Source organism: Urtica dioica, chromosome 4 (assembly GCF_054948205.1).
Source record: "Urtica dioica subsp. dioica isolate 48M chromosome 4, U.dioica_male_clone48M_v1_H2, whole genome shotgun sequence".
Taxonomy (NCBI): domain Eukaryota; kingdom Viridiplantae; phylum Streptophyta; class Magnoliopsida; order Rosales; family Urticaceae; genus Urtica; species Urtica dioica.
The window spans coordinates 3,574,126-3,595,251 of record NC_142759.1 but is presented as its reverse complement, the minus strand read 5'-3'; the positions used below and the strand labels follow the sequence as shown (position 1 = coordinate 3,595,251).

Below are 21,126 nucleotides of genomic sequence, written 5' to 3'. Positions count from 1 at the left end.
CGAAGGCGAGGAGATCGACGGAGATTCGTGACTCTCCGTCACGCTACGGCGACGAGGCGGGCTTCCTCGCTGGAAAGGTTCGTCGCCGGAGCTCCTGCCCTCCCTCGCCGGCGAGATAGTCGCCGCCGCCCGCCACATGGCCGACCACCGCCCGCGGCCGGGCCCCGCGGTGCTGCGCATGGAAGTCGAGATGGTCCTCCCGGTCGATAGAATCACCGGCGGCGAGGCGATCGAGAGTCTGCAGAGAGTGGTGGCTATTTTGGCTAACCTAATGAAACTATGGCTATTTTGCAAAAGCCATAGTTTGAATTGGCTAGTTCATGCCCTTTTTCCATTTTTTTATGACTTTCGGTTTTAATGCCCAAGATTTTAATATAGGCAAAAGAACGAGAGCAAAGAGTGTGGTGATAGAGCAAAAGAACTTGAAACTACCTAGAGACAAAAGAAAGCATTCAGAAGACTTGTGTTTAGTATCAGATTGGTATATGTTAATGGAACTACTCTATCTAATCAAATCGTAGAACACTATTTTGTTCGAACATTGTTCAAATTTAATGTCTCGTTCTCTTACTTTCCTTGAACTCTTAGTATGTAATTTGGAGCCAGAGCAAAATTAGTCTAGAATATTGGTAGATATTTCATGATTGAAAACAAATGGACAACTCAAAAGATGTGTTAAAAATAAACGAACAGTGTAAAAGGATACTCTTATAATGAAATTGATTTAAATGCTATTCTTATAATTTCTTCATCTTTTTTAAAAGCAATAAAATTACTTCTTGTTTTAGAAGAAAAAAAAAAAAAAAAAAAAAAAAAAGCGCGACATTTTTTATATTTTAATTTATCTTACTAAGAGCAAGATCTATTAAATTTTACCAAAAAATGGAGATGTGAGGAAATTAGCTGAGGAGAATGATATCTATAAAAAGCATGGACTAATAAAAATTGAAACCAAGTACATAATCTTCGGTATTAATGACTAAAAATTAAATTTGAGCTCCAATATCATTTAACGGATTCAAATGTCTCATTTTTAATGGTCAAGGTAATAATAATCCACGATTTTCCATCCTCGCAATGGTTGAATTCCACAACCAACCCTCACGGAAACTCGTGAGAAACTCGATAACTGATGATTATTGATCTTGCTTAGACTAGACAGTATACAAATCAACAAAGCTCATGGATTTCATCGGTGCTGAACCCATTCAGAACCAAAATACAGCAACGCATATCCATTTCGTTCATTCATCCGTGCATGTAATGTCACAGAACACAAAAACCATTGAAAGTATTAAACAGATACGGAAAATAACAAAAAAAAAAAAAAAAACTAAAAAAGAAACTGAATACGACCAACACAGTGTCTAGGCACGCTCGCCTCTGATCCTCGTGGCGAGCTGAATATCATTTGGCATTATTGTGACGCGCTTAGCGTGAATTGCACACAGATTGGTGTCCTCAAACAAACCTACGAGATACGCCTCCGCTGCTTCCTGAAGAGCCAACACCGCGTGGCTCTGGAATCGGTCCGTCTAAACACACGAAGAAACACCAGATCAAGATCAGGATATCGATTGTGGAGGATGATATAGAACAGTAATTCACTGAACTAACCTTGAAGTTCTGGGCAATTTCTCTGACGAGTCTCTGAAAAGGCAATTTCCTGATGAGGAGCTCTGTGCTCTTCTGGTACTTTCTGATTTCACGCAGCGCCACCGTTCCCGGTCTGTACCTGTGAGGCTTCTCACTCCTCCGGTGGTCGGAACTGACTTCCTAGCGGCCTGTTAACAGAAATAAACAAACATACGATATGGGCCGTTGGATTTAAAATCCAACGTCCCGAATTAATAAATAGAAAAATATTGGAAGCGAGTACTTCTTTAAGATACTTTCTGGTTTCGTTACTCTATTGGAAGGTGAGCTTATGATACAACCGTAATGAGCTTTTGATTATCGCGATGGTACTTCAAGTGGCGTCACCTTAAGCATCATAATCAATTTTTTTTATGACTTTCGGTTTCAATGCCCAAGATTTTAATATAGGCAAAAGAAGGAGAGCAAAGAGTGTGGTGATAGAGCAAAAGAACTTGAAACTACCTAGAGACAAAAGCAAACATTTAGAAGACTTGTGTCTTGTGTGTAGTATCAGATTGGTATATGTTAATGGAACTACTCTATCTAATCAAATCGTAGAACACTATTTTTTTCGAACATTGTTAAAATTTAATGTCTCGTTCTCTTTCTTTCCTTTAACTATTAGTATGTAATTTGGAGCCAGAGCTAAATTAGTCTAGAATATTGGTTGATATGTCATGATTGAAAACAAATGGGCAACTCAAAAGATGTGTTAAAATAAACGAACAGTGTAAAAGGATACTCTTACACTACCGGAAAATCGGGAAAGACCGTCGAATGGATTCCTCACAACTTTGTGTTCCGTACCTCATCTCCAAAGAGCTAGCTAGTTGAATAATTTATTACTAGATTTTTTTTTTTTAAATATGGATGTGCAAGAAGAGTTGAAATAATATAAATTATGCAGCAACTTGTGGGATTTTTACTACAATCTGTGACCGTGAGTGCTTGAGTTTAAGGCACAGAAACCCCAGAATGTCTTTAACGAGCAAGGCTGTGAGATTGTCACACCCTCCTCGGTGATTTTGGAGATCTACAGTGAGCAAATATTGGAGATCTACAGTTTGCAAAATTTAAAACATAAATTGTAGACAGTAAAACTACTACAAACTGATTTGACCACGTGCTTTTCCGGTCTTGGAAATATTAGGGACAATGAGCCTTAATGAATCTCACCTGATCCTAGAATCAACCTAGGGTAATATCATTTATATACCATCTAATTTACCATGGTAGTGATATGTTCATGGAAAAAAAAAGTAACAGTAACAAAGTATACAACATATGTAACAAGCAATTCAACAAAGTGATATGTACATGAAAAACTAATGGAATCCCGAATATTCAACCATATTCCTCACAGACAGTTACCCAATATTAAAAAGGCAATCCTCGAACTCTACCTCGAAAACACGACTAAAACAGCAAGAGCTTATCAAATTCGATTAGTACAACAAAAGCATAAAGAAAAAAAAAACTAATGGAATCCCGTCAACCATTCCAAGACCTAAAAGTAAGAAATTAAACTTCATCCGAAAGACCCAAATGAAAACTCAGGTACCAACAACATAATAAAAAAAACTGAATTGAGACAAACACTGAACAGCTAACCGAAATCCATGCAAAGGAGAAGAAGAAAACCGACCTTTGAATGAGGAATTATTGCTAGACCCAGGGAAAGAGCGACAGATCGAACGGAGTTTGTCGTTGTGCAGGTATTTCGGAACAAATGCTACTGCTTTCATCAATGGAAGGTGGATAACATAAAATCCTGGGATTGAGGTCCGACTAGCCTTCTCGACTGAGATACGCAGAGTCACATTCGTAGTCATAGCCTGATCTGTGATGGCGGAGACATCCGATCTAGCCTTGGGCACAGATACCTTTGCTTTCTCTACATAGAGAAGACAATAGATCGGAGATCGTTTATATAGCAAGAAAGTAATATCAGTAAAAAAATTCGTACCTCGATCAGTGCTCGCATTGGAGACACCCGATCCGACATTGGGCAGAGTCACATTCGTAGTCATACCTTGATCGGTGATCGCAACATCCGATCTGATCTCTCTCTATATATATATATATATAGAGATCAGTTGTCTATAAACGAACAATCTGTTGTTGGACGCCTTTGGACATTCTGATTCCTTATACCAACGACTTTTACAAGGTGAGCACATTGTTAATATATATCTCTCAAATGTTAAATTTGGAAGGATATAGATATACTTGTCTAAAAATGTGACAAAAAGTCTTATCTTCATAAGTTGATAACTAACAAGATCGTTAATTTTTTTTTTTGTCAACTCAACAAATTTCCATTTTGAAAAAGACATACCTTTGAATTTTAGTGTTCCCGGTAGTGGTACGGAAATATATCAAATTGTTTCATAGAATTTATAGACAACTGATCTCTATATATATATAGAGAGAGAGATCAGATCGGATGTTGTGATCACCGATCAAGGTACGACTACGAATGTGACTCTGCCCAATGCCGGATCGGGTGTCTCCAATGCGAGCACTGATCGAGGTACGGATTTTTTACTGATATTATTTTTTTGCTATATAAACGATAAACGATCTCCGATCTATTGTCTTCTCTAAGTAGAGAAAGCGAAGGTATTTGTGCCCAAGGCTAGATCGGATGTCTCCGCCATCACGGATCAGGCTATGACTACGAATGTGACTCTGCGTATCTCAGTCGAGAAGGCTAGTCGGACCTCAATCCCAGGATTTTATGTTATCCACCTTTCATTGATTAAAGCAATAGCATTTGTTCCGAAATCCCTGCCCAACGACAAACTTCATTCGATCTGTCGCTCTTTCCCTGGCTCTAGCAATAATTCCTCATTCAAAGGTCGGTTTTCTTCTTCACCTTTGTCTGGATTTCGGTTAGTTGTTCAATGTTCATCTCAATTCAGTTTTTTCGATTATGTTGTTAGTACCTGAGTTCTCATTTGGGTCTTTCGGATGAAGTTTAATTTCTTACTTCTAGGTATTGGAATGGTTGACGGGATTCCATTAGTTTTTTCTTTTTTTCTTTCTGCTTTTGTTTACAAATCGAATTTGATCAGCTCGTCGTTTTAGTCGTGTTTTCGAGGTAGAGTTCGAGGATTGCTTTTTTAATATTGGGTAAATGTCTGTGAGGAATATGGTTGAGTAGTTTTTTTTTTTTTTAAAAGAAACTCATCCTTTATTAATAAAACGGCTCAGCCAAAAAGATTACATGGTTGAGTAGTTGAATCTTTTTACTGCTTCGGTTATGAAAATTTGTGGTTTATGAAAAAGTATGCCGCGGCTTCAACTACTATGTAAAAGAATTTGTCAAGTGTGTCCAAAATTGGGTGCTGACTCGTGTTCACCAAGTGTTATCAGAGGAAGGTGTTTTACAGTATACCAAAGGTGTTGTGTTGCTATAAGATCATATCGGTACTTTCACAGCAGAATAGTTCAAACTTCAGTAGAACATAAAATTCAGTTTTAAAATGCGATAATAACTGCCTCCTCTTTTCTCCTCGGAGTTGATAGCAATATAATGAATAAGCACTGGATGATAGTCTCTCTTGGGTTTCATACCTGAGTTGGAGATATATTCTCTGATATGATATACCAAAGTTGTGCATTTGTATCCATCAGTTGTGATTCCATAAAAGACCTATGAGTGAAAGCTTGTAAGCGATATCATATTTTGAAAAGTGACTTGAAAGAGCATTTATATTTCATACCATAAACTGGAAACCACCAGTTTTCAGTCGAGTGAGGAGCTTCTTTGTCCCTGAAATATATGCAAGTGTGAAATAAGCACAATGCATTCCATAAAACAATATATACGTGAAAAATACATATCGATATTCTGATTATAAGCATGCTAAGCAGAGCACATTCATTAGTAGAAACACTGGCTTCATAGAAGGTGTGACGGCATAAAAATAAAAAATAAAGGTCCCAATTACACGATGAAGAAAAACAAAGAGGAAGAACGAACTAACCAGAATTAGAAGTAACCTTTTTTTCCGGACTTAAAGGTCTGAGAACGAAACATGAAAGTGAATGAATTAAGCAAAAAGCAAGGAGAGTTAAGGGAGATAGAAACGAAGGAGAATGCAAATGATCAGAAGATGTAAATGTCCTCATCAGCGGATTCAAAGGTTGGAGGGAGAGCTGCGGGCCACACAGGAGGTGTGATGATGTAGACACGTGCGTATCTCGGCAGGACATCTTCAGAAATATCACTCAAGCCTACCATTCGGCAGGAGAGCCTGAAAACCCATCGGTACTCGTGTTTCGAGACGCAGAAGCGATACACGTCAGAGTCGCGGCACAAGAAGATGACGTCACCGTCACCGGGGTCCAATGCCAGCATGTACATCCACTTGGTGTCCGCGCCGGGCCTCACTCGAACCTCGTGCACCAAGCGCCAAACGCGGCCATCCTCCAATTCCCACACCCTGAGATTAAAGGTCTTAGATTGGGGGACCCGAAACAGCTGAGAGATGCGAACCCGTCCCCGCACCGCTCCCACGCACATCCTGTACTTGTCGAACCCGTACACGGGTAGCTCCCCGGGAGGGGCGAGTTCGTGAAATTCGGACTGGGTCACCAAGTCATCGGGAAGTGCGAGGCGGCGGAAATACCCGGCAAAGGGGTCGAACAGGACCGCCATCCTGCGGTGGAAATCTTCGACCCAAAATAGAGTACCGTCGGCGGCAGCAACAACATCGGATGTCCAGGGGAGCGCGGGGGTGTCGGCAGCGGGCTCGCTCCACTCTCCGGTCTCGCTGCTGAAGATGACCGATTTATACTCCCCCGTGGAATCGGGGCGTACAATGTGGAGAATACGAAAGTCGTGATTGGAATGGGGACGGACAGCGAGGGCGCGGAAGCCGCTCCAGTCGTGGAGGGGAGAAAGCGGGGTGATGATGCGGCGGTGGCGGGTGGCTGGGTGGTACACGCAGTGCTCTGTGCCTCTGGTGGTGGCGATGAGCATCAAGTCGTGACGTGTGGACTCAATGTGCAGAGTCGGGATGATGTCTTGGAGAAGCGTGTCCGCCGGATTATTAGCCTCTGATGATTCCTGTTGCACGGTTAAGACCTTGTCGCAGTAGCGGTACGTCACTAGATCTGGCACAATCTTGCTGGCCATGAATTTAAAGTCTATCAATACTGTGTACGACGACGGCGATGAAGAGCGTTCGCGGATGAAAGCACGGATATACTCCGGCGAACTTACTACCGACCGCCATGCTTTGCACACCAAGCCGCTACGGATCGCGGTCTCTGAATCGGGGACTCGCTGTAGTATTTCATTTATCATATTCTCCGGCATCATCTTCAATATCAATGATGATTCCCCTTCTTCTTCTTCTTCTTCTTCTTCTTCTTCTTCATTCTCAGTCATCCTTCTCGACTTCGTACCTCGACCCATCTCTTAGGTGCGCTTTTCTTGGTATAGACGAACTCCGGCCAAGCTCTCGTCCTCTTTCTCTTTCTCGGGATTGGCGCACAGAACCTCAACAAGACCAGTTTTAAATGTGTTACTATACTTAATTAGGAGGCATGTCACACTAATGAACCCAGTTTTATTAATTTAGAAAAAAAAAAAAGCAAAAAAAAAAAAAACAAAACAACAACAACTTAGATAAAGTATTCTGGATTAAGTTAGTAGTTTTGGTACAAATTAATTATTCAACGCATAATCGCGCTCTTTCCTATTAATGTTATTTTTATCTTTCTCTACGCGTATGGTCTCTGAAGCAATGTAAAATTTATTATATATACGCGTCCTTCCAAAACAAATATATGTATTTTTTAACGGTAGACCGGAAATTCGGAATCAAACATCAGAGCTATGGGAAATCGATGAAGAGAAAAAGATGAAAGGGACGACAAAAACCTACCACTCACACAATCTGCGGCCGTCTCACTCTCCTTTTCCGACTCTCTCTTCTCTCTCTCTCTCGGTTTTGTTTGCTCAAAATCGCTCAGAGCAATTTCCTTTTCGTTTCTCTTGTTTTTCGTTTATGTCGAGCGTAGGAAAGACTTTCACGGATTTTTTAAGCTGGTAACCGGTTAGCTTTTGATTCATGACCTTTTCGTTTATGTTTGCGTTATATATATATATTTTTTTTCTTATTTATTTATTCGAATTTACGAAAAGGCCCTCTTAAAATTATGTTCTTATTCCATCCTTTGACTGCTATTTGAACGAACCAAACCCATCAGGCTGCCCCAAAACCACCCCAAATCTGAAACCACATCCCTGGCTGGTGGCCGCAGGGAAACACACCAACAACACCAAGTGAGTATATACTTTTGGATTGGATTCAAAACCAACGGCTCTGTATATACTTTTGTGCCTCTTTTACGAACTTGAATTTGGTATTAATTCTAGATGGTTACCAGCGAATTGCTTTAGCTAAAATTTTGAATCGAATCCGAAGTGTTTGTGAGAGTGGTATTTCTAAATAATAAATGACTATTTCAACAGACAATTGGCTAATTCAAGAAACAAGTACAAACGTAAGTTTATAAAATGGGTTTTGTTCTAATAATTAAAGTTGGGATAGGATTTCATTGAAGCCTCATCGTCTACAGAGTTTTCTCAGGTAATAAAAAGCCTATACCTTTTTTGGTGGTTGAAATTGAATTGAAAAAAAATCTCATAAGCATTGAAATTTCGTCTAACTCTCATAAGCCGCTCTAGTTTTACATTTTTTTTTCTCTAACTCTTTATTTAAATCTCATAAGCATTGAAATTTCGTCTATTTGAATGAAGATCACAAAAAAAATATGTCGATACCAGAATTTGAAGATGACTCGGAAACAATAGGTTCAACGCCACCAAATTTACATAATATTGTCAAGCAGGTACGACTTTTTTATACTTTTTCCTTGCTTGATATGATGTGAATAAATACTCAAATAAAAGTATATAAATTACAGGTTCCGGATGCCGCTCGTCCAATATTCAAATTGGATGTCGATAGAAGAAACTTCAAATGTAAAATTGGAGTACAATGTCGATTGGCCGAAACTGTGGATTTCCTAACAGAAGTGTTGAAAGACTATCCCGAAGGTTTGCAATGGTTTAAGGATTCTCAATTCGGCCACTTGTTCGATGTCCCAGATCATTTGGAAACCAATTTGGCGGCGATGTGGATGATGTTATGTCGGGAGGTGGAAACAAAAAAAGAACATGAAAGTTGGTTTGTCGTAAATGGCATACCTATCCGATTCTCTTTGGTGGAGTACGCTTTAATATCCGGCTTGAAATGTTCAGATTATCCCGATGGTTGGAAAGATTTTGGAAGCGGAGCCTTTAGAGAATTTTACTTTCCAGGTATGAAGAATGTCGGTTTGGTGGATATCAAAGACGGGTTGTTGCGAATGAAGATCGATTGTCAAGGAAGTCAAAAGAGAAGTAAAAAAACATTATTCTCAATGAAAAAATGAAAACGAATAAATTGAAGATGGCGGTGTTATTTTTTTTGTCCTCGGTATTGCTTCACCTAGATAAGAATACCACTCATGTAGAAGATGTGGAATTGAGAATCGTTGATGACTTGGAGGCGTGCCGCAACTTCCCTTGGGGAAGAAATTCTTTCGATTATCTCATGACGAATATTAGAAAATCCGATATAGAGAATAGGTCATCACTTGTTCATGACAAAGGGACAGATTGTGCTACATGGAGTTTTTGTGGGTTTGTTCTACCTTTGATGGTAAGTTTTGTTTGTTTAGATGGTAAATATTAATTACAAAAAATTGGCTGTGTAAGTCACCTAAACTATAGGAATTATAAATTAGTCAACTTTGGTAAATACTTTGTAAATAGCCAACTTGCATATGTGGCAGCCTATTAACTACCTTTTTTACATGTTTGACTGGATTAAATAAGTCTTTTATTAATCCGTTAATAAGTTAACTTGGCTATCTACAAGAAATTAACGAAAAGTGGGCTATATCTCAATTCAGTATAATCGTGTGGCTATATAACTTAATAACCCTATTAATTAATTGTTAAATATAACAATTGTTTAATATTTTGTATTGTACTTGACATTTATGTGCAGTTGCTACCGTTTGAGTGCATATCAAAGTTTTTATCGCACATTGTCGATCGTAGAATCGATGCGAGTGATGACTTGCCAAGAATCTGTCGATGGGAAACAAAATTTAAAAAGAAACAGCCCCCTCAACTATCTTCTATTTTTGAAGCACTTGGTGAATCAAAGGTTTTTCTAAGTCTTCAATGTTTGAGTGAATAACTTGATTGTTGTTGAAAAAAATAGATTTTTACGAATTAATTGATTTTCATGATATAAAGAGTTTATTGAGCCTGACGTCAGAGGAGGAGCGGGCTGAATACATGGAGGGATTCACTCCATTTCAAGATGAAATTGATCCCATAGTTGATCAATGGATTTCAATACTAGAAGGCGGAGCGAAAGTGTATTGGGATAATCAAAACAAGCTTTCAACGACGCATTGAGCACCAAATTTTTTACCTCATTTTTGCTCACAAATTCTTGACCCATCGAAATATCCATACCATCTTCGAAGGTAAAAGATGAACAATTTTCTTCAATTTCTAACGTCTCACAATGATCATCGCGACTATCCTCGTGTTCATCAAGAAGAATATCCTCAGCTTGAAACACATCTTGTTGATCCGGAGATGAAATAGGGTCATGCACACAACTTGGTGTAGAGGCAGCGCCGTCAGGGCTCAAGGGCTCTATGTCAACATCAAAATGTTCATCTCGAATTATATCTTCATTTTGATTGCAACCTGCAAGTTCACGAGAATGGGTATGAGTGTGAGTATCGTATTTAAAGTGAATACACGACTTATAAGTATGTTATTTTGTCTAACCTTTGTCTTGGTCTTTCGTAATTAGCTCAACATGCAGCATCATTTTGCATTGGGACATGCCACGTCGATCAACAAGATAACATTTGACATCAATGCCATCCATAATAAATTTAGGTGCTATCTTTTCTGACATTGGACACTTGTAACTCAATTTCAAGTTCGTAACTTCTTTATTAATATAAAGTCTTTCGGATACCCTATCGAGTAGATATGAAATTGTCGCACACTTTTCATCGTCTAGTAATATGCTCTTAATATCCTCATTCTTTGAGAACCATTCATACGAGCCTTCATCTTTCTTTTTCCACTCTCCGTCGTATAAAAAAATAAATAACAACATCAACCATCGTACCTATAAAAATGGAACAAGTTATAAAAGAGGAATTGCATCATATAAAAAAATAACATTAGATTCATAATATAAATTCAAATACTAAAATAATTAATTCATGTCATGATAAGATAACTGACACATTCACCTATCAAAAAACTGTGATAAAATTATTGGTTACTGAAAAAATTTAAAATGATAATTTTTTATGGGTTAGTGGCCTCACAGACCGGTACAACTAGCCCGACCGGTACAACTGGCCTAACTGAACTAACTCCAGTCGATCCAGTTGGACCAGTTGACTATTGTTCGTGTTCATAACTTAGGAATCGCGAAAATCATGAAAACTTGAAAATTTTCATAATTTCTAATTTATTATTGATTATGGATTTAGAGAGTAATGTTACTATTTTAAATATTTTGTAGTGTAAGCATCGGGTATCCGTAAGCATCTTTAACATTACCATAAATTTCTTAACGGAGATGTTGGCGGCGGAGGTCGTCGGAATCGATTACGATGGAGGTTGCTGAAGAAGTTGACGGCGACGACTACGACGACGTTGGAGCTTGGGAAATAGGACTGCGTTTTTTTTCTTCATTTTTTTATCAGGCTTTATTAACTTCTTACAAAAGAAAAGGGCATTTATGTGATATTATAACTTTCATTTAAAGATGAGGTCATGCACTTAAATTTTGTTAAGAAAGAGTTAGTGATTAAAAAAAAATCTATTTTAAGGTAAAAAAACACAAAGACCCAGACTTTCACACGGTTAAGTGAAGTTAAAAGCGGCGGAGAGAGAATAAGACCAAGCCAATATTACTAACTCCTCTCACTTTATTTCGTGCTCTGTTTCTACCCAACAAAACTTTCTATTTGTTGCAAAATAGTCATTTCTCTTCAAAAATTGATATTTCCTTCCTAAATACATGAAAATAAGTAATAAAATAAAATCGAAAGTTATTTTTTCCGATTTGAGTTAATAAAACATATTTAAAGAATTTTGGAATCAATTCTCGCTGCTCAGAGAATTCATTTAACTCAAGAAATCACCAAAAAAAAAAATCGAGAAATAAAATTTGTTCGAGTTAATCTAAAAAAATTGCAATTCCATTCTGAAATCTTCAATCGACCTTAGATATTTATTTTATATAATTCATAGACTATTTCATACTCTCAAGAGACTTCTATTTGCAAAAATACTCAATCCAAGGAGACTCGACAGAGAGGTCCTGGGTTCGAACCACTTGGGCTGCAAAAATGCATGACCTCTTATGATTTATCCTAAATTATGTAGTATTGGCTGATAGTATCACTTGCGCTTTGCACTGCTAATATATCATGTAATATTTGTTAATTGTGCCACTTTTTTTACAATTTCGACATCATGTCGTTCCCATAATCCAGGAGAGGAAATATATTGTGTACAATTTTACCTTGTTTGACGATTTTTTGAAATATATATATATATATATATATATATATATATATATATATGTGTGTGTGTGTGTGTGTGTGTGTGTGTCAACAAATGATGCAATTTGTTGACGTGTCTTCAAATAATACAATATATATATACTAGTTTGTGTCACATGCTTCGCACGTGTTTAATTAAAATTGTTAATTAGTGTATTTATTTAAGTTCTAAGTTCTTCTTTCAAATAATTTTTAGATAGACCTGATTAATAAGCAAACAAAGCGAACCATTCTCATCTGTAAATGATAGAAGCGTATCACTTGAAGTGGTGTCTGAATCTTCATTGTTTTTGTTTTCGTAGCCGATTCCAAGTAAAGCGGAAAACTCTCGATCACTTATATTTTCAAAGGAATTTCATAAATAAGAATTCTCAAGATATACATTAACAATATCAGAGTGATTACCGCGAGGGATAATTGTCAAACTTGTTGAAAATCACCACCAAAACAATAATCTTTCTACCAAATGGTAATGGAGAAGAAGTCAAATCTTGTATTAATTGATCAACGACTTCGATATAAAAGCGATTAGCATCAAAGCTTCATCCCAAATAACAAGTTCTGAAATTCATAATAAGCAGCTAATCTAGACTGTTTAGTGACATTACATTGCATTATTTCATGAGTTTCAAGTGTAAATTTGAAACGCATTAACCTTGATCATCAAAGCAAAATAAATCAGAACACGCTACTTAACCACAACACGTCAGACTACTACAACGTAATAAACATGAGACTACAAGACAACGTGGTGCTTTGTGATCGACATGAGACTACAGGTTTTTACTTGACGGCTGTTTTTCCTGAAATGGAATAAATAACACTACAGTGAATAGTGACAAACAAATATCCCTCACGGTTGATGGCGAGCCCCACAATCTGTGCCCCGATCAAAGAGAACTTCATGAGAGAAAAAATTAAGCGAAAAAGGTCTAGAATTATGTTATCCCGCCGAATTACGAAAGGTGTTACTAGCTGAGGCCAACCTGTCCATGTTGAAGTAGTTGTCCTTGTGCTCTTGATGTCTTTGCAAATATCCAAAACAAATCATTACCTTCCAGAAGTAAAGATATAAGCATAACAATAAAATTCAGAACAGAAGTTAGAACTTGGAGAAGAAAAAAATTAGGAATTATTCAAAATTTTGTTTATCTTACGTACGGTTTTTACTTTTGCGATGATTTTGGGGTAAATCATAAAACGTTTCATTACAAGGAAAAATGCACGGGATCAGTTGCTTGCTTGATTGCATTGAACTAAACTAAACTAAACATAACATAATCTAAAAAAGTCATACAGACAGTCGAACACATTGAACTACTTTTAAGCACACAAGTTTTTGGTAAGTGTTTTTTTTTTTTTTTGAATAGAACGGATTTTCCATTAAAATTGGGTAAAAAACCCATAAATACAGGATAAAGACACCTTAGTTCATGGATCACTAAGACCTAAGTCGAAGAGGATCTAACACTAAGTTCCGGTAAAAGCACTTATGTGCAAACTTCCGACAATAGGAAGGATTACAAGCACGAGTAGAGCACACAAGAGGCTCGTTCAAAAACCCAAAGATTGGCGATAGAAAAATCCAACCAACCTCGGTCCGATAGCCACGAACAAGATGGCTCTTCAACCTGCATAGATCAAAACCTAACAGGAAATCCATTACGGAAAAAGGAGATACAGCTACCCCGACTCCAAAGCAAAACATAACACAGCAGTACCAATTTAACTTCCTAACAAGAGGAAAAACAAGACAATGGAAAAGCAAATAACAAAAAACCAACGCCTAAACCGAGGAAGCCATCCACCAAAAGACCCAACTCGGATCTGCTACCACACGCAATCCAAGCTCCTCACGAAGGCGAGGACCACCCGAGAGAGAACCAACGCCGGTGGGGACAGCCTGGCGCCAAGAGCCGCCGCTTCCGTGAGCCAGACGCAGACAGCGGTCGCAGAACAGGAGCCGCCGCCGCGCAGCGTCGACGAGATGGCAGGGTCGGCCAGGGAGAGGATCTTGCAGGGCGAGAGCCGAGGTCGAGAAACGAGGTGCCGAGAGGACTCACCGGCGGATCTAGAGCGGTGGAGGCGCGTGAGCTCGGCGGGCTGAGAAACCAGAGGTGGAGGAACACGAAAGCAACGCCAACTCCCGTGAGGAATCGCCCTCCCCCCCGGACCGGAGCCGTGACAGTGACGGCGTCCGAAATCCAGAGGGGCGGCGGCTGAGAAAAGTTAGGGTTTTCAGAAGAAAACTATTCGGGAGAGAGAGAGCGTCTGTAGGTTATTAAAGCACAGTTTTTGGTAAGTGTTTAAAAATAGTTTTTTTAAGTGTATAAAAATAATTAGCAATATATTCACGTGCTAAATCAGGTAACGAAAAATGAGCTTATGAAGTGTAGCAGCTGCAACATCAATACACAATAATTGTTAAACCGTTTTTTTGGATTTAACATTTGTCGACACGTGACATGCTTGGAATAGTCACATGCTAGTATTGGATGGGCCCAAAACCACGATTCAATATTCCAAAGGGCTCAAAAAAGTTTAGGACAAGGCCCAACGCATCCTAGAGCTTCAGAAGTGTAATCGTGTTTTGGGAGGAGAAATCACTCTTCAAGATGCCAAAGGGCTCCAGGAAAGTTAGGAAAAAATCCAACGCGTCCAAGAGCTTCATAGGTTCTTGAATTGTGTAGTGGGTCGATGAGATTTTCCTCTTACTAAGTGAAGAACATGAGAATTGATTTCTCAAGCTCTTAGACACTTTTAGAGAGAAAAATGTAATTTAACTCGGTTAGTATTGGTTTTTGAGAGAAAATGTTTGAGAGAGTGAATATTTTCTCTTCCAATCTAGAGATAATGAAAGTGAATTATTTCTCTATTTTGTGTTTTTATTGTGTGAGTTATAATTTTCTATTTTTTTTCGGATCTTAATGTGTTTGTGAGAAAAATATAGAGAGAGAAATGGGAGAGAATTTTGGTATGAATTTTTCTTTTTTTTGAGAGAAAGTGGAGTGAAAATGGTGTATTTATAGTGTTTTGAAGTGGTGATGAGAGTTTTGTGGTATTTTGGTGGGGCCCAGATTGACTCTCAAATAGGTGGGAAATGCTCTTGTGCGAGCAAATTTGGTCTTAGGCAGAAGGAAAATAAACTATTTGGCGGATAGATTGATGGCTGGGCAAGGAGATATCTTCCAGGCGGGAAGACAGAAGGATTTTGGGCCTGGGCGGAAGGACTTGGGAGGAGGCCCAAGGGCGGAAAGGCACCATGCGGGTGATGCCCAACCGGATCCAACCGAATCTGATGGTATTCATAAAAAAATTCCAGAATTTTCAAGAACCCTAAAATCGATGGAATCAGATGATAGTCATAAAAAAATCCGACCCATTCCGACAAAATCCGACCCATTATGACAAAATCCGATGGCTTTGAGATGTCCGACCAATTCCAATGGTCTTCGACATTCCGACCGAATCCGACAGTTTCCAACCTCTTTTGTAAAATTATGAAAATAATGTCAAATTCCGGAAATTGTACTTGAATTTCATCCGAAACTATCGAATTTCATCGGATATAACGTCAAATTCCGGAAAGTTTCACCTAAATCTACCTACTATTTTTATTCTACACAAACTATATCACTAAAGCTATAAAAAGATGAATGAATAAACATACATACCCATTTTGGATACTCGAAATTATGAAAAAATGAGAGAGAATGAGAGATTTGAAAAGAAGTAGTGAATGAACTTTTGTAAAAATGGGTTATATGGTCTTGCAAAGGTATTTCCATCCGAAATTGGTACAAAAATATAATTTTGGATATTTTTAAAGTAGTAGGTCGAATTGAGATATTTTCATAACTACGAGGTCTAAAAAATGAAATTTCAACCTATAATTTTGTCCACTCCCCAAAATAGAATATATAAAACAAAAAAAATAAACGACAGAAAGGATCACTCAGAGAATTAGAGAGAGGCCCAAAATGAAAGAGAAGTAGTGGACTGGGCCAGAGTTTGATATTTTTAAGACAAACCCTATCACCTTCTTTTTTTTCTTTCTATTTTGCAATTTATATATATAATCAAATCTTTACTACTTTCTCTAACAGATACTCTCACTCACTCAAGACATGGAGCTCTGTACTGTCCAAGCCGTTTCTAGGCCATGTCCTTCTCAAAAGCTTCTCTTCCCTAACCCTAATCCTAATCCTAACCCTAAAACCTCTTCCTCTTCTTCTAAGCCTTATTTTCTCTCTCTCGCTCGCCGACCTTCTCACTCTGCTCTCGCCGTTCACTCTCGTACGTTTTTTTCCCCTATTACTCAGCTGAATTTATTTTTGAAACCCTAGGTGTAGAAACAGTGCGTCTGATTGTCATTAGTCGAGCAATAAGTATTATGTTCCATATGGTTTCCAATGTGGATGTATTATACTACGTGTGAGTGTAACCGATTGAGTTTTCTTTTTGTGTTTGGAACTTGGAATGGTGTTTATCTTTCAATCGTTCTGCAATTGATTTTTCAACATTCAATATTTCATTTTTCAGGATCGTTGAACTCTCGAAGCTTCGTCGCGAGAGCATCAGAGTCTGATGGTGCGTCAAGCGGAGGAAGTTATGGTGGCGTTGATCGTGATTCCGTGGCGACTTTTGAAGATATCTCGCCGGCCGTAGATACTGAATCGCCTAAAGTAGAGAAGGAATCGCCGGCGGGAGAGAAAGAGTCCCCGGCGGTTGTGTATGAGCAAACATCAGAGCCTGAAGAAGCTGTCAAAGTAGATCCGCTACTCACAGCCGATGAAGAGCAAACCCCGATATTTGAGTTTTTGGAAAAGCTTAATGTAAGACAATACTTATCCACTTTCTTATTTGCTTTTAGAATAAATTTGTGTTTGTTGACTTACATTTTCTTTGAACTTTATGTCCAAGTTTGTTGTGTCTGATAAAGCCATGGGCACTCTGAATTAACTATGTTTCACATGATTCCTAGTTTGAGATTTCAAGTCTATTTGAAATGTTCATATACTGTTTCTATGGAGATCATGATATATTTCGTTCATTGAATAAGCTGCAGCAATTATAATCTTTCTGTTTCCTGTTTACTTATTGGTGCTTTGTATTGTAGTTCCATTTTATCTCGGCCGTTTTGTTTGTACATTGCAAGTATTTTTTTTTACTCTCATTGTATGTTGTTTTCTTACATGGAATGGTTTCTATGATGATCTCTAAATTAGGTTTCGAAAACTAATTTAGGTTTCTATGATGATCTCTAGATTAGGTTTCGAAAGCTCATTTTCATATTTGCTTAATGAAAGGTTATCCTGAGCTGCTAAGCAACATGCAGTTCTTGACCAAATCTAGTAGTAGATGAGAGCACTAATTGATGTGTATCCATATGTTATTTTTACCCTCATTTCATCTGTTATTCTTTTTCTTTCAAGCTCATGGCATGTCATTAGTTTGCACCGAACGATTGCTATGCTGATCTCTTAATTAGGTTTCGAAAGCTCTGTTTCATATTTGCTTGATGAAAGTTTATCCTGAGCGGTTAACTTAGCAACACATATTTATTGACTATGTCTACTATCTAAAAGTAGGAAAGATTCCCTTTAGATTAGATTTCATGCATTGTTTAAATCTTTACAGTAATTTCATGACTCTTCACTTGTTATTCTTTTCTCCCTTGCTGATTTCATGTTATTAGTTCAAAACCAATCAGTTGCTATGATGATCTCTATATAAGGTTTCGAAAGCTCATTCTCATATTTGCTTGGTGAAAGATTATCCTGAGCGGTTAGCTGAGCAACACATAGTTCTTGACTATATCTAGTAGTACATAGAGCTGCTTTAGATTAGTATCCATACATTGTTTTAATCTTTCCACTATTATGGATGCTCTCATCGCACCTAATATTATTTATTCTAGCTCTTCATGTGTTATTTCTTAGACCAACCGGTTGCAATGATGAACTCTACATAAGGTTTTCGAAAGCTCAATTTGCTTAATGAAAGATTATCCTGAGCGGTTAGCTGAGCAACACAACGGACTTTAAGCTATAGCCAATATATAGTAAAATATAAGGTCATTTAGACAAGTATTTATAATTTGTTTTTGTTTTAATTTTCCACTGTTATCTATACTCTCATTTCACTTTTTATTCTTCTTGCTCATTTGCGTGTTATTTCTTAGACCAACCAGTTGCTATGATGAACTCTACATAAGGTTTTCTAAAGCTCAATTTGCTTCATGAAAGATTATCCTGAGCGGTTAGCTGAGCAACACAAAGCTCTTCAAGCTATAGCCTATATCTAGTAAAATATAAGCTCATATTGACAAGTATTTTTGTTCTAATTTTCCACTGTTATCTATACTCATTTCACATTTTATTCTTCTTGCTCGTTTGCATATTATTTCTTAGACCAACCAGTTGCTATGATGAACTCTACATAAGGTTTTCGAAAGCTCAATTTGCTTCATGAAAGATTATCCTGAGCGGTTAGCTGAGCAACACAAAGCACTCTAAGCTATATCTAGTAAAATATAAGAACCCATAAAGACGAGTGTTTATAATTGATTTGTTTTAATTTTCCACTGTTATCGATACTCTCATTTCACGTGTTATTTCTTAGACCAACCAGTTGCTATGATGAACTCTACATAAGGTTTTCGAAAGCTCAATTCGCTTCATGAAAGATTATCCTGAGCGGTTAGCTGAGCAACACAAAGTTCATTACCGATATCTAGAAGTTACATAAGAGGCGCTATAGATAGTAAATGTATGCTGTTATTGTTTTGCCATGTCCTTCGAGATATTTGGTCTAGTTCGAACCAGACTATCAATTATGCATCATTTCACTGTTATCAGAGCTTGCATTTCGACTGTTTTGTAGATTGATACCAGTGATCCATACACTCTCGCACTCTACGGTGGTTCGACCTTGTTTGTCCTGTGGCTATCATCAGCGGTTGTCGGTGCAATCGATGCAATTCCCGTGGTGGGTTTTCAACAATTACTTTATTACTTCTTTCTTTTGCTTGAATCTTTTAGAACTTTGAACCCCTCATAACTGTATTCGCCGTGTTAAAACCTTTGCTTAAACAGTTCCCAAAATTGATGGAGCTCGTGGGTCTCGGCTATACGTGTTGGTTCACGTACCGCTATCTCATATTCAAGGTACAGAACTTGCAGAGTGTTGTACCAAGCAAGTAATGATATATTTTTTTCTTCAAGAGAATGTATTTTGATTAATTGTGTGACCGTTGTTGTGCAGAGTAAAAGGGAAGAGTTATTTGCTAAAATCGAAGATCTTAAAGAAGAGATTATTGGATGAATGGCTCGAGCATTAGGGATAAATTGTAAAGTTTCCGCAATGTATATCACAGATATGTAGTTTCTTATTTCGTTCGTTTCTTGGCCCTGAAGTTCTGTTCGTTCATTCTGTATAACACACGAGAGAGAGAGAGAGAGCTCTCTTACATACCCTTTCGAAGTTAGAGGATTATAGAATATATAGATTTGCCTGTTGAGAGATGAAAATTGAAATTTCTATAGATCAACACTTCAATTTTTTATTTTTTATTACAGATTAACCGTTAAAATTACCAAATAAAGTTTCGATACGTAAGGCAGCTTTTTCTCTCTCAAAACACCTTGCCAAAAATGTTACCATAAAATTCTAACTTGTCTCTCCCCACATCAAAATATTGGACTCTAATCTAAAAATATATATTAAGAACTGAGAATTTGACCCAAATATTACTAAACTCATGGCACACAAGCTAACAACGACAAAACGTCAGCAACACACGTTTCATTGTTCCAACCACTGCGCTGCTCAAGTGAAAATCTTTATACTACCGTTCCACACCATGCACCGAAAAAGAACTAGAGCTGGCTCGACCACATGGCTGGTTGGACATCAAATTTAGAGAGTTATATTCATGCCTAGTTTTCAAATTCCTTTGTGAAAAAGAAATATGCTTGTAATATTTTTAAGGCTTAGTTGGTTTAACTTTTTTCAGGCATGACGTTCTAATTCTTGTTCAAGGCTTCGATATAGGGTCGGTCCTGAGAGAGACTGGAACACCCACTCGGAGTATTAGCTAATAAATACTATATAGTTAAATACTTCATTTGAAGATGGTGATTAATTTTTAAATATTCATAACTATTTTTAGATGATTTTGCAGTTATTTTTTTTCTTCTGAAAAATACAAAATGAAAGAAAAAGTGTAAACTAAAAAAAAAAAAGTTAATAAAATATTAAAAAATTTATATATACTTACAAATAAAATGAAATATTTTTAAAGTATTCCTCCATAACTCATGTAGTGATGTATATGTATGGATAGATATATCACACAGTCAGCTCCAAAGAATGAAGTTCACTAAAAGTCTTGAAGCACATGGAAAGTTAATAAGTGTACGGTTGGCCAGTGAGCAAAACCAATTAAATATATGAAAGCAATATTCCTTATGTTGTCTCTTTCAGTCTTTAGAGACTTTGGAGCGTTATGTGCATGTTTATTGCTTATGATACTACTAAAACGTACTAGGTTAACAGTTCACACACCCTTTTTTTTTCTACCTTTAAAATTACGTATTTATTTTGTCTTTCCTGAATTCTATTAGAAAAGACCATAGTTATCTGTAAAGGTGCTTCAAGGCTTAAACAAGTAGATGTAATTTATTTTTAACCGATTAAAATTTATTTTGGTTGATTTTTCAACCCGAATTTTCAACTTCATTAACCAAACCGTTTTCTCTATAAAAGAAAAGAAGAATTAAAATATCTTAAAATTACACTTTA

General features: G+C 37.5%; 2 protein-coding genes, 6 non-coding genes and 1 pseudogene across 9 annotated transcripts; 7 read left to right on the top strand and 2 right to left on the bottom strand.

Moving 5' to 3' along the window:
- Positions 1 to 1,168: 1,168 nt before the first annotated feature.
- On the bottom strand, positions 1,169 to 5,289 carry LOC149399391 (histone H3.3-like; annotated as a pseudogene). The gene is made up of 3 exons (XR_016296437.1): positions 5,218 to 5,289; positions 1,618 to 1,784; positions 1,169 to 1,535 (listed from the first exon to the last, which is right to left on the bottom strand). The product of XR_016296437.1 is annotated as a histone H3.3-like (transcript).
- A 209-nt stretch (positions 5,290 to 5,498) lies between these two features.
- On the bottom strand, positions 5,499 to 7,703 carry LOC149399390 (uncharacterized). Its single transcript, XM_089611318.1, has 2 exons — positions 7,539 to 7,703; positions 5,499 to 7,150 (listed from the first exon to the last, which is right to left on the bottom strand). Exon 2 carries the CDS (start codon positions 7,064 to 7,066, stop codon positions 5,753 to 5,755), a length of 1,314 nt encoding a protein of 437 aa, XP_089467444.1. The 5' UTR covers positions 7,067 to 7,150; positions 7,539 to 7,703; the 3' UTR covers positions 5,499 to 5,752.
- Positions 7,704 to 16,440: 8,737 nt separating this feature from the next.
- Positions 16,441 to 19,853, top strand: LOC149399383 (uncharacterized). Its single transcript, XM_089611020.1, has 5 exons — positions 16,441 to 16,617; positions 16,864 to 17,156; positions 19,207 to 19,311; positions 19,419 to 19,490; positions 19,588 to 19,853. Exons 1-5 carry the CDS (start codon positions 16,449 to 16,451, stop codon positions 19,645 to 19,647), a joined length of 699 nt encoding a protein of 232 aa, XP_089467146.1. The 5' UTR covers positions 16,441 to 16,448; the 3' UTR covers positions 19,648 to 19,853.
- On the top strand, positions 17,789 to 17,875 carry LOC149399389 (small nucleolar RNA snoR128). The gene has a single exon (XR_016296844.1). It is a non-coding gene; the product is annotated as a small nucleolar RNA snoR128 (small nucleolar RNA).
- Positions 18,035 to 18,121, top strand: LOC149399388 (small nucleolar RNA snoR128). The gene has a single exon (XR_016296841.1). It is a non-coding gene; the product is annotated as a small nucleolar RNA snoR128 (small nucleolar RNA).
- LOC149399387 (small nucleolar RNA snoR128) lies at positions 18,273 to 18,353 on the top strand. The gene has a single exon (XR_016296838.1). It is a non-coding gene; the product is annotated as a small nucleolar RNA snoR128 (small nucleolar RNA).
- Positions 18,515 to 18,595, top strand: LOC149399386 (small nucleolar RNA snoR128). Its single transcript, XR_016296842.1, has one exon. It is a non-coding gene; the product is annotated as a small nucleolar RNA snoR128 (small nucleolar RNA).
- LOC149399385 (small nucleolar RNA snoR128) lies at positions 18,744 to 18,824 on the top strand. The gene has a single exon (XR_016296839.1). It is a non-coding gene; the product is annotated as a small nucleolar RNA snoR128 (small nucleolar RNA).
- Positions 18,955 to 19,035, top strand: LOC149399384 (small nucleolar RNA snoR128). The gene has a single exon (XR_016296840.1). It is a non-coding gene; the product is annotated as a small nucleolar RNA snoR128 (small nucleolar RNA).
- Positions 19,854 to 21,126: the final 1,273 nt, after the last annotated feature.

Excerpts from the sequence above, each read along its gene's own strand:
- LOC149399390 (XM_089611318.1), bottom strand. The coding sequence starts at position 7,066 with ATGGGTCGAGGTACGAAGTCGAGAAGGATGACTGAGAATGAAGAAGAA.
- LOC149399383 (XM_089611020.1), top strand. The coding sequence starts at position 16,449 with ATGGAGCTCTGTACTGTCCAAGCCGTTTCTAGGCCATGTCCTTCTCAA. Across the intron at positions 16,618-16,863 it reads TGCTCTCGCCGTTCACTCTC|GATCGTTGAACTCTCGAAGC; the intron begins GTACGTTTTTTT and ends TTCATTTTTCAG. Across the intron at positions 19,491-19,587 it reads ACCGCTATCTCATATTCAAG|AGTAAAAGGGAAGAGTTATT; the intron begins GTACAGAACTTG and ends GTTGTTGTGCAG.